This window comes from Myxine glutinosa, chromosome 4, assembly GCF_964187855.1.
Source record: "Myxine glutinosa chromosome 4, kmMyxGlut1.1, whole genome shotgun sequence".
NCBI classification, from domain to species: Eukaryota; Metazoa; Chordata; class Myxini; order Myxiniformes; family Myxinidae; genus Myxine; species Myxine glutinosa.
Window position 1 is genome coordinate 8,047,186 of NC_136264.1, and position 13,104 is coordinate 8,060,289.

At 43.7% G+C, this 13,104-nt stretch overlaps 1 protein-coding gene across 4 annotated transcripts in view; it reads left to right on the forward strand.

The window, feature by feature from the left end:
- The window catches only part of EIF5B (eukaryotic translation initiation factor 5B), a 178,032-nt gene that overhangs the window by 111,051 nt on the left and 53,877 nt on the right, over positions 1 to 13,104 (forward strand). For all 4 annotated transcript variants that reach the window (XM_068105141.2, XM_078775418.1, XM_068105139.2 and 1 more), the window contains exon 13: positions 8,987 to 9,054. In XM_068105141.2, the coding sequence (XP_067961242.2) occupies positions 8,987 to 9,054 (68 nt within the window). The remainder of the gene's footprint in view (positions 1 to 8,986; positions 9,055 to 13,104) is intronic.

The following is a 13,104-nucleotide window of genomic DNA, read 5'->3' on the forward strand; positions in this document are numbered from 1 at the left end:
AGAATTAGAGACAGAGACAGAGACAGAGAATTAGAGACAGAGACAGAGAATTAGAGACAGAGACAGAGAATTAGAGACAGAGACAGAGAATTAGAGACAGAGAATTAGAGACAGAGACAGAGAATTAGAGACAGAGACAGAGAATTAGAGACAGAGACAGAGAATTAGAGACAGAGACAGAGAATTAGAGACAGAGACAGAGAATTAGAGACAGAGACAGAGAATTAGAGACAGAGACAGAGAATTAGAGACAGAGACAGAGAATTAGAGACAGAGACAGAGAATTAGAGACAGAGACAGAGAATTAGAGACAGAGACAGAGAATTAGAGACAGAGAATTAGAGACAGAGACAGAGAATTAGAGACAGAGACAGAGAATTAGAGACAGAGACAGAGAATTAGAGACAGAGACAGAGAATTAGAGACAGAGACAGAGAATTAGAGACAGAGACAGAGAATTAGAGACAGAGACAGAGAATTAGAGACAGAGACAGAGAATTAGAGACAGAGACAGAGAATTAGAGACAGAGACAGAGAATTAGAGACAGAGACAGAGAATTAGAGACAGAGACAGAGAATTAGAGACAGAGACAGAGAATTAGAGACAGAGACAGATAATTAGAGACAGAGAATTAGAGACAGAGAATTAGAGACAGAGAATTAGAGACAGAGAATTAGAGACAGAGAATTAGAGACAGAGACAGAGAGAGACAGAGACAGAGAATTAGAGACAGAGAATTAGAGACAGAGACAGAGAATTAGAGACAGAGACAGAGAATTAGAGACAGAGACAGAGAATTAGAGACAGAGACAGAGAATTAGAGACAGAGACAGAGAATTAGAGACAGAGACAGAGAATTAGAGACAGAGAATTAGAGACAGAGAATTAGAGACAGAGAATTAGAGACAGAGACAGAGAATTAGAGACAGAGACAGAGAATTAGAGACAGAGACAGAGAATTAGAGACAGAGACAGAGAATTAGAGACAGAGACAGAGAATTAGAGACAGAGAATTAGAGACAGAGAATTCGAGACAGAGAATTAGAGACAGAGAATTAGAGACAGAGACAGAGAATTAGAGACAGAGACAGAGAATTAGAGACAGAGACAGAGAATTAGAGACAGAGACAGAGAATTAGAGACAGAGACAGAGAATTAGAGACAGAGACAGAGAATTAGAGACAGAGACAGAGAATTAGAGACAGAGACAGAGAATTAGAGACAGAGACAGAGAATTAGAGACAGAGACAGAGAATTAGAGACAGAGACAGAGACAGAGAATTAGAGACAGAGACAGAGACAGAGACAGAGAATTAGAGACAGAGACAGAGACAGAGAATTAGAGACAGAGACAGAGAATTAGAGACAGAGACAGAGAATTAGAGACAGAGACAGAGAATTAGAGACAGAGACAGAGAATTAGAGACAGAGACAGAGAATTAGAGACAGAGACAGAGAATTAGAGACAGAGACAGAGAATTAGAGACAGAGACAGAGAATTAGAGACAGAGAATTAGAGACAGAGAATTAGAGACAGAGAATTAGAGACAGAGAATTAGAGACAGAGAATTAGAGACAGAGAATTAGAGACAGAGAATTAGAGACAGAGAATTAGAGACAGAGAATTAGAGACAGAGAATTAGAGACAGAGAATTAGAGACAGAGACAGAGAATTAGAGACAGAGACAGAGACAGAGAATGAGAATTAGAGACAGAGACAGAGAATTAGAGACAGAGACAGAGACAGAGAATTAGAGACAGAGACAGAGACAGAGAATTAGAGACAGAGACAGAGAATTAGAGACAGAGACAGAGAATTAGAGACAGAGAATTAGAGACAGAGACAGAGAATTAGAGACAGAGACAGAGACAGAGAATTAGAGACAGAGACAGAGAATTAGAGACAGAGACAGAGAATTAGAGACAGAGACAGAGAATTAGAGACAGAGACAGAGAATTAGAGACAGAGACAGAGACAGAGAATTAGAGACAGAGACAGAGAATTAGAGACAGAGACAGAGAATTAGAGACAGAGAATTAGAGGCAGAGAATTCGAGACAGAGAATTCGAGACAGAGAATTCGAGACAGAGAATTCGAGACAGAGAATTCGAGACAGAGAATTCGAGACAGAGAATTCGAGACAGAGAATTAGAGACAGAGAATTAGAGACAGAGACAGAGAATTAGAGACAGAGAATTAGAGACAGAGACAGAGAATTAGAGACAGAGACAGAGAATTAGAGACAGAGACAGAGAATTAGAGACAGAGAATTAGAGACAGAGACAGAGAATTAGAGACAGAGACAGAGAATTAGAGACAGAGACAGAGAATTAGAGACAGAGAATTAGAGACAGAGACAGAGAATTCGAGACAGAGACAGAGAATTCGAGACAGAGACAGAGAATTCGAGACAGAGACAGAGAATTCGAGACAGAGACAGAGAATTCGAGACAGAGACAGAGAATTTGAGACAGAGACAGAGAATTCGAGACAGAGACAGAGAATTCGAGACAGAGACAGAGAATTCGAGACAGAGACAGAGAATTCGAGACAGAGACAGAGAATTCGAGACAGAGACAGAGAATTCGAGACAGAGACAGAGAATTAGAGACAGAGACAGAGAATTCGAGACAGAGACAGAGAATTCGAGACAGAGACAGAGAATTCGAGACAGAGACAGAGAATTCGAGACAGAGACAGAGAATTCGAGACAGAGACAGAGAATTCGAGACAGAGACAGAGAATTCGAGACAGAGACAGAGAATTCGAGACAGAGACAGAGAATTAGAGACAGAGACAGAGAATTAGAGACAGAGACAGAGAATTAGAGACAGAGACAGAGAATTAGAGACAGAGACAGAGAATTAGAGACAGAGACAGAGAATTAGAGACAGAGACAGAGAATTAGAGACAGAGACAGAGAATTAGAGACAGAGACAGAGAATTAGAGACAGAGACAGAGAATTAGAGACAGAGACAGAGAATTAGAGACAGAGACAGAGAATTAGAGACAGAGACAGAGAATTAGAGACAGAGACAGAGAATTAGAGACAGAGACAGAGAATTAGAGACAGAGACAGAGAATTAGAGACAGAGACAGAGAATTAGAGACAGAGACAGAGAATTAGAGACAGAGACAGAGAATTAGAGACAGAGACAGAGAATTAGAGGCAGAGACAGAGAATTAGAGACAGAGAATTAGAGACAGAGACAGAGACAGAGAATTAGAGACAGAGACAGAGACAGAGAATTAGAGACAGAGACAGAGACAGAGAATTAGAGACAGAGACAGAGAATTAGAGACAGAGACAGAGAATTAGAGACAGAGACAGAGAATTAGAGACAGAGACAGAGAATTAGAGACAGAGACAGAGAATTAGAGACAGAGACAGAGAATTAGAGACAGAGACAGAGAATTAGAGACAGAGACAGAGAATTAGAGACAGAGACAGAGAATTAGAGACAGAGACAGAGAATTAGAGACAGAGACAGAGAATTAGAGACAGAGAATTAGAGACAGAGAATTAGAGACAGAGACAGAGAATTAGAGACAGAGACAGAGAATTAGAGACAGAGACAGAGAATTAGAGACAGAGAATTAGAGACAGAGACAGAGAATTAGAGACAGAGAATTAGAGACAGAGACAGAGAATTAGAGACAGAGACAGAGAATTAGAGACAGAGACAGAGAATTAGAGACAGAGACAGAGAATTAGAGACAGAGACAGAGAATTAGAGACAGAGAATTAGAGACAGAGACAGAGAATTAGAGACAGAGACAGAGACAGAGAATTAGAGACAGAGACAGGGAATTAGAGACAGAGACAGAGAATTAGAGACAGAGACAGAGACAGAGAATTAGAGACAGAGACAGAGAATTAGAGACAGAGACAGAGAATTAGAGACAGAGACAGAGAATTAGAGACAGAGACAGAGAATTAGAGACAGAGACAGAGAATTAGAGACAGAGACAGAGAATTAGAGACAGAGACAGAGAATTAGAGACAGAGACAGAGAATTAGAGACAGAGACAGAGAATTAGAGACAGAGACAGAGAATTAGAGACAGAGACAGAGAATTAGAGACAGAGACAGAGAATTAGAGACAGAGAATTAGAGACAGAGAATTAGAGACAGAGAATTAGAGACAGAGAATTAGAGACAGAGAATTAGAGACAGAGAATTAGAGACAGAGAATTAGAGACAGAGAATTAGAGACAGAGAATTAGAGACAGAGAATTAGAGACAGAGAATTAGAGACAGAGAATTAGAGACAGAGAATTAGAGACAGAGAATTAGAGACAGAGAATTAGAGACAGAGAATTAGAGACAGAGAATTAGAGACAGAGAATTAGAGACAGAGAATTAGAGACAGAGAATTAGAGACAGAGAATTAGAGACAGAGAATTAGAGACAGAGAATTAGAGACAGAGAATTAGAGACAGAGAATTAGAGACAGAGAATTAGAGACAGAGAATTAGAGACAGAGAATTAGAGACAGAGAATTAGAGACAGAGACAGAGAATTAGAGACAGAGACAGAGAATTAGAGACAGAGACAGAGACAGAGAATTAGAGACAGAGACAGAGACAGAGAATTAGAGACAGAGACAGAGAATTAGAGACAGAGACAGAGAATTAGAGACAGAGAATTCGAGACAGAGAATTCGAGACAGAGAATTCGAGACAGAGAATTCGAGACAGAGAATTCGAGACAGAGAATTCGAGACAGAGAATTCGAGACAGAGAATTAGAGACAGAGAATTAGAGACAGAGAATTAGAGACAGAGACAGAGAATTAGAGACAGAGAATTAGAGACAGAGAATTAGAGACAGAGAATTAGAGACAGAGAATTAGAGACAGAGACAGAGAATTAGAGACAGAGACAGAGAATTAGAGACAGAGACAGAGAATTAGAGACAGAGACAGAGACAGAGAATTAGAGACAGAGACAGAGAATTAGAGACAGAGACAGAGAATTAGAGACAGAGACAGAGAATTAGAGACAGAGACAGAGAATTAGAGACAGAGACAGAGAATTAGAGACAGAGACAGAGACAGAGAATTAGAGACAGAGACAGAGAATTAGAGACAGAGACAGAGAATTAGAAACAGAGACAGAGAATTAGAGACAGAGACAGAGAATTAGAGACAGAGACAGAGAATTCGAGACAGAGACAGAGAATTCGAGACAGAGACAGAGAATTCGAGACAGAGACAGAGAATTCGAGACAGAGACAGAGAATTCGAGACAGAGACAGAGAATTCGAGACAGAGACAGAGAATTCGAGACAGAGACAGAGAATTCGAGACAGAGACAGAGAATTCGAGACAGAGACAGAGAATTCGAGACAGAGACAGAGAATTCGAGACAGAGACAGAGAATTCGAGACAGAGACAGAGAATTCGAGACAGAGACAGAGAATTCGAGACAGAGACAGAGAATTCGAGACAGAGACAGAGAATTCGAGACAGAGAATTAGAGATTCTGTTTAGCAGATAATGTCCAGTATGTCAGCAGCTTCCTGGATTGAGAGATCTATTGGATTGGATTTATTGGAGGCCTCAGATGTTGGATGTCCACACTGTTAAAGACTGAGGTGGAAGGGGGCATGAAGAGGGTGTTGGTAGGAAGAGCCGGGAGCAGGGGAAATCTGAGAGGGGTAGCTAAGGGGGAAAATCGTTGGGGAAAGCTGGGAGGGGGCGGAGTGACGAGAAAAATTGGAGGGTGAGGTGAAAGGCGTAAAACTAGAGGGGGTGGGGAATGGGTTGAATGTGGGTGGGTTCGGGTAATTTTGGCCACAACAAAGGATAATGCTGTAGGAAGGTGATGGGAGATGTGGCATGGTTTTTTTTTGTTATTAAAGCATAAAAGGGAAGAAGAGGAAGCAGTATTGGAGAAGGACATTTTTTTTATTTTTTTATTTTTTTTATTTTTTTTTTGTATACAAGATCGAGGCTCGTGAAAGAGCTAACAATAATCACAAAAAAGACAAACCGACACACAAAACACAAAAAAACAAGGGGAGCGGCAGACAAGATGGGGAGAGAGGGGGAAGGACACAAACACAACATTTGAGAGCAGGGACATCGGGAGGACTTGGGGGGAAGTGGGAGAGGAATAAAACATATGAACGCTGCAAGGACTCTGGGGTGAATTACCGGGGGTAGAAAAGATCAAGGTTTTCGATGGGGGAAGATAAGAGATGGTGGTGAACAGCTGTTTTAAAGACCTGGAGGGAGGAGTGGGATTGAATGGAGTGGGGGAGTTTGTTCCAGAGGCGGGAGAAAAGGGGAATGAAAGAGTGAAGGTGAGCAGAGAGCCTAGACTTTGGCAGTTTAACCATAAGAGGGTTGCAGGCAGATCTTGTGCGACCTGAAGGAATATTTGGGGGACAGAGCACAGAGAGAGCTGGGGGAGCAAGGCCAGAGAGGAGTCGGTAGAAGACAGAAAGACCACCAACCTGCCTGCGGTGAGTGAGTGAAAGGCCCTCGGAGTTGACTACATCGCAGGAGATTCCAATGATTCTGAAAGCTTTGGCCTCAACAGCGTGAAGCCGAGCAAGGTGTGAGGCAGGAGCACCAGCCCAGAGGGGGGAACAGTATTCCATTGAGCTGCGGATGAAAGCCTTGTATGTGGTGAGGAGCTCAGGTGTGCCAAGGAAGGACTTCGCACGACGGAGGATGCCCAGTCGGCGACTGGCTTTGGAGGCCAGCTTGGAAATGTGGTTTTCCCAAGAAAGATCATGGCAGATAGTGAGACCCAAAAGCTTGAGCGACAGAACTTCTTGGAGAGGATTGTTGAGAAAGTAGATGGGAGGGTTGTCCAGTCGGTCCTTTCGGAGAGACATTGTAAGAGTGTGAGATTTGTCAGGATTGAAAGACATGTTCCACTTGTTTGACCAGTCTGTGATTTTGTCCAGGTCTGCAGAGAGTGAGGAGGCTGCAGACTGCCGATCTGAGGGATGAGGAATGGAGCGGCAGATAGTGGAGTCATCAGCAAAGAGATAGAGAGGATTTTCCAGAGAGTCGGAGAGGTCATTGATGAAGACCAGAAATAGCACAGGGCCCAGAACACTGCCTTGGGGAACTCCAGCCAGAACAGGAAGGGAAGATGAGAGAAATCCATTCAGGGCCACACGTTGCCTACGACCAGAGAGGAAATCCGCAAGCCATGAGTGGAGATTTCCCTGAATACCATAGGAGGTGAGTTTGGTGAGCAGAGCTGGGTGCCAGACTGTATCGAAGGCACGTGATATGTCAAGTGAGACAGCTCTGATTTCCTGTTTGGCATTGAGGACCTCCATCCATTGTTGAGACAGCAGAAGCAACATGTCCAGAGTAGAATGACCTGGTCTGAATCCAAATTGATGATCAGAGATCAAGCCATTGGAGAAGAGGAAGGATTTGATATCTGAAGCAATGATGGATTCCATGACTTTGCTGATAATTGGGAGCAGGCTGATTGGTCTGTAGTTGCAAGGATCTGTTTTTGCACCTTTTTTGTGTAAAGCGGTAATGTTTGCTGATTTCCAAGATGCTGGCAGATGACCTTGAGCAAAAGAGATTAGTGTGCATTTGGGTGCATTTGGGCAATCTGCAGTGCATTTGGGAATGAGTGTGGGAAGATCAAACGTCATTAAATCTGCCCTTTAAAGGATTTGTCGAGGTGGAGGGAATGTGAAGGAGGAATAAACTGCCAAATGAGGAAGTACCGGTAAATAGTTTGGGACACCTGAATGACTTGAGGAATGAGATCAAAATAAGTGGAAATTATTAATTCGTTTTTCTTATGAATGTTGTTTAATCATATGACCAGGAAAACAAGTAGAATTTTGCAACAAGACAAAACTTATCTTCTACGAGTACATTGGTATCTTATGCAAGTACAGTCTTATCTTCTACAAGTACAGTGCTATATTGTACGAGTACAGTGCTGTATTGTATGAGTGCAGTGCTATATTCTATGAGTACAGTGCTATCTTGTATGAGTACAGTGCTATCTTGTATGAGTACAGTGCTATCTTGTGTGAGTACAGTGCTATCTTGTATGAGTACAGTGCTATATCCTATGAGTGCAGTGCTATCTTGTATGAGTACAGTGCTATCTTGTATGAGTACAGTGCTATCTTGTATGAGTACAGTGCTATCTTGTGTGGGTGCAGTGCTATTTTGTATGAGTACAGTGCTATATTGTACGAGTGCAGTGCTATATTGTGCGGGTGCAGTGCTATATTGTACGAGTGCAGTGCTATCTTGCATGAGTACAGTGCTATATTGCACGAGTGCAGTGCTATATTGTACGAGTGCAGTGCTATATTGTGCGGGTGCAGTGCTATCTTGCATGAGTGCAGTGCTATATTGTGCGGGTGCAGTGCTATATTGCACGAGTGCAGTGCTATATTGTGCGGGTGCAGTGCTATATTGTGCGAGTGCAGTGCTATATTGTGCGGGTGCAGTGCTATCTTGTATGAGTACAGTGCTATCTTGTATGAGTACAGTGCTATCTTGTGTGGGTGCAGTGCTATTTTGTATGAGTACAGTGCTATATTGTACGAGTGCAGTGCTATATTGTGCGGGTGCAGTGCTATATTGTACGAGTACAGTGCTATCTTGCATGAGTACAGTGCTATATTGCACGAGTGCAGTGCTATATTGTACGAGTGCAGTGCTATATTGTGCGGGTGCAGTGCTATATTGTACGAGTGCAGTGCTATCTTGCATGAGTACAGTGCTATATTGCACGAGTGCAGTGCTATATTGTACGAGTGCAGTGCTATATTGTGCGGGTGCAGTGCTATCTTGCATGAGTGCAGTGCTATATTGTGCGGGTGCAGTGCTATCTTGCACGAGTACAGTGCTATCTTGCACGAGGGACAGAAAATTGTGGGAGGGAGTGGTTCAGCTACCATTTGTCAATAGTTTTTCTTGGGATGTTTGGGGTGGAGTTGTCAGCTAATATTTATATGGTTTTACTTCATGCAGTTTAGCAGAGACAAGATAAAGCTTCCTGGGATGTTGATTATCGACACACCTGGGCATGAATCATTCAGGTACGTTGTGATTCTTGCTTCTCCAAACATGAACTTTATTTTCAGAGAAAATGCAAAAATCTAAGCAATTCAATCGTATAATCTTGTGTCGGCTGTTTGCTTCTTCCAGAACATTGCCCTTTGTTGTCAGCTGCTGTCTGGTTTAGCAATTTTCTCAATGGACACTCGAACTTGTATTGTTCATTCACCTTCATTCATCGGCGATGTTTCACAGTTACTGCAATTGGTGTTTCTGCTGTGGAACCGAGCTGTTAATTGTTGGTTAATACCTCCATCTTCACCTGTAAAGTTGAAATGTGTCCAGTTTTGCTAATTCTAATGTTTGTGCTTTGATTCATATTTAACCTTCAAGATTGGTTAAATAATCTCTGCATCATAATTTTAGTGCACCTGGACACTCATTGTGAATTTATGTTAATTTGCATCTGACTTTTCATGAGGTAACTTTTGCAGAAAGGTTGTTGGCAAGATCTGTGCTCAGTCATTGTCTATCATGTGAAGAATACGTCGAGACATTTAAAATCACCTTTAAAGAGTTGTGGCTATCTACCTCATTCTCTCCTATAGAAGTGGGGAGGCTCATACCAGTTGTAGGGTTTGCTTCTGCACTTTGTGGCCCCAATTTTTAGCTCACCTGGAATGAAGTTCCACTGAGCTTATGCGATGGCGCGTCGTCCGTGCATACGTCAGTCCGTCCGTCCATAAACACTTGCAACTTCTTCTCCGAAACTGCTGAAGGAATTGTAACCAAACTTGGCACAAATTATATTTTTTGTGTTATGACTAAGGTTTGTTCACGGCACTAGGAAAATCGAAGTCTGAGGGAGTCCATGGGGGTCAAAGTGGGTCCAGGTTTGACCCCCCCCCCCCCCCCCCCCCCCCAAAATAGATATTTGTTTTTTTTTCTCTCAGAAACTACACACATGATTTCGATGAAACTTGACCACAACCGTCACCACCCCTGATGTACCAAAGTTTGTTCACAGCATTAAAATAATCTGCCCCTTTGGGGGGGGGGGGGAGGTTCCCCTCTAATTAGCCTGGAATAAGCGTCATTTATGATTGATTTACATCACACTTTTTCCACTTGAAGATCAAGGTCAAATGGCAGTCTAAAGAAAAAAGAAAAAAAAAAGATGCGTTTTTTTTGTCCTTGCTCAATTTTGCCATTGCGGGATTTCAAAGACCACATGGCCTTCCAAGATGCTCTTGCATCATAATAGTATAGCTGCACTGAAGTTGTGCACCTGATATTTAATTCATGTCCTTTACCTGTTTGTTTGTTTTTCACTTTTTTTTTTCTTTTTTTTTTGGTATACTGAATCGAGGCTCGTGAAAGAGCTAACATTTATTTCACAAACAAATCAACCAGACAAACAAAATATACAAAAAGAGGGAGCAGAAGACAAGATGGGGAGAGAAGGGGAAGCACACAACCACAACATTTGAGAGCAGGGAGAAGTGTGGGAGGGAGAGGGCTTGGGGGCAGGAGGCGTGGGAAGGCGAGGGGAGAGGTATAAAACACAAGGGGACCGAAATTAGCGGGGGTAGAAAAGATCAAGGTTTTGGATGGGGGAGGATAAGAGATGGTGGTGAACAGCTGTTTTAAAGACCTGGAGGGTGGAGTGGGATTGAAGAGAGTGAGGCAGTTTGTTCCAGAGGCGGGAGAAAAGAGGAATGAAGGAGTGAAGGTGAGCAGAAAGTCTTGATTTTGGCAGTTTAACCATAAGAGGGTTGCAGGTAGATCTTGTGCGACCTGTAGGAATATTTGGGGGACAGAGCCCAGAGAGGGCTGGGGGGGCAAGGCCAGAGAGGAGTCGGTAGAAGACAGAAAGACCACCAACCTGCCTGCGGTCAGTGAGTGAAAGGCCCTTGGAGTTAGCTTCATCGCGGGAGATTCCAATGATTCTGAACGCTTTGGTTTCAACAGCGTGAAGACGGGCTAGGTGTGAGGCAGGAGCACCAGACCAGAGGGGAGAGCAGTATTCCATAGAGCTGCGGATGAAAGCCTTGTATGTGGTGAGGAGCTCAGGTGTGCCAAGGAAGGACTTTGCACGACGGAGGATGCCCAGTCGGCGACTGGCTTTGGAGGCCAGATTTGAAATGTGGTTTTCCCAGGAAAGATCATGGCAAATAGTGAGACCCAAAAGCTTGAGTGACAGAACTTCTTGGAGAGGATTATTCAGAAAGTGGATGGGAGGGTTTTCCAGTCGGTCTTTTCGGAGAGACATCGTAAGAGTGTGAGATTTATCAGGATTGAAAGACATGTTCCATTTGTTTGCCCAGTCTGTGATTTTGTCCAGGTCTGCAGAGAGTGAGGAGGCTGCAGACTGCCGATCTGAGGGATGAGGAATGGAGCGACAGAGAGTAGAGTCGTCAGCAAAGAGATAGAGAGGATTTTCAAGAGAGTCAGAGAGATCATTGATGAAGACCAGAAAAAGCACAGGGCCCAGAACACTACCTTGGGGAACTCCAGCCTGAACAGGAAGAGGAGATGAGAGAAACCCATTCAGGGCCACACGTTGACTACGACCAGAGAGGAAGTCCGCCAGCCATGCGTGGAGATTTCCATGGATACCAAAGGAGGAGAGTTTGGTGAGCAGAGCAGGGTGCCAGACCGTATCGAAGGCACGTGAAATGTCAAGGGAGACCTCTAATTTCCTGTTTGGCGTTGAGGACCTCCATCCATTGTTGAAAAAGCAGAAGCAGCATGTCCAGAGTAGAGTGACCAGGTCTGAAACCAAATTGATGATCAGAGATCAAGCCATTGGAGAAGAGGAAAGATTTCATATCTGAAGCAATGATGGATTCCATGACTTTGCTGATAATTGGGAGAAGGCTGATTGGTCTGTAGTTGCTGGGATCTGTTTTTGCACCTTTTTTGTGCAAAGCGGTGATGTTGGCTGATTTCCAAGCAGATGGCAGATGACCTTGAGCAAAAGAGAGGGTGAAGAGAACAGAAAGAGGGAGTGAAAGAGCGGAAGAACGTGATTTTAGGACCCGTGGGCTGATGCCGTCAGGACCAGTTGCAGAATCAGAGTCGAGGGTTGACAAAAACTTTTCCACCTTGTCAGGAGGAAAGGACACAGAGTCCAGGAGCAGACCTGGGTACGACTGGGTACGGTGGGTAGAGAGAGGGATGGGTTTGGGACACAAGATTTAGAGGCAAACACAGAGTTGAGGCATTCAGCTTTTTCACGTGCGGAGTCAGCCGTTAAGCCGTTTGAGGTGAGGGCGGGGATGGAGGGGGAACAAACACCAGAAACAGATTTGACCAGACGCCACCAGGATTTGGAAGAGGGAGACAGATAAGAGAGTTCGGTCTTGAGAACGGTGAGATATTGTTTCCTGGCTCTCCTGAGGGTGGACACACACTTGTTTCGGGCTTTGTGAAAGGAAATGAGATTTCCTTCCGTTGGATTTGCTTTCCAGGAGACGAAAGCAAGTTGTTTCAGGGCAACAGCCTCACCACAAGATTCCGTGTACCATGGACGGGAGGAAGGGTATGACAACTGAAGACGAGATGGGATAAATCTGTGCATGAGAGAGAGCAATTTACTTTGAAAGAATTCCTAGGATGAGTTGATGTCAGAGGCGGTAGAGATGGGAGACCAGTCCAGATGATTGATGGCTGCTTGAAGACCGTGCCAGTTGGCCTGAGTGAAATGCCAGACTCGTCGACGCTGAGGAGGCTCTCTGAGAATGGTCAGAGAGATGTCCACTTTGACAAGCACATGATCAGATGAGCCGATTGGCGCAGAAGAAGAGCAGCAGACATTTTCAGGGAAGTTTGTCATAACCAAATCCAGAAGAGAAGATGCTCTGTTGACTGAGATCCGGGTCGGGAAATTGACAGATTGTGTCAGTCCCAGTGAGTCGCAGAAGTCCTTTGCTGAAGAGCCATGGCTGGTGAGAGAGGTACCCGCACCCAGCCAACTGGCATGGTGACAATTGAAATCACCACATATGAGGAAGAGAGAGAGTTGGGATGGGTAGATAGAAGTTGGTCCATATTATCAGACAGCGAGATGTAGATGGAGTCATCGCTGT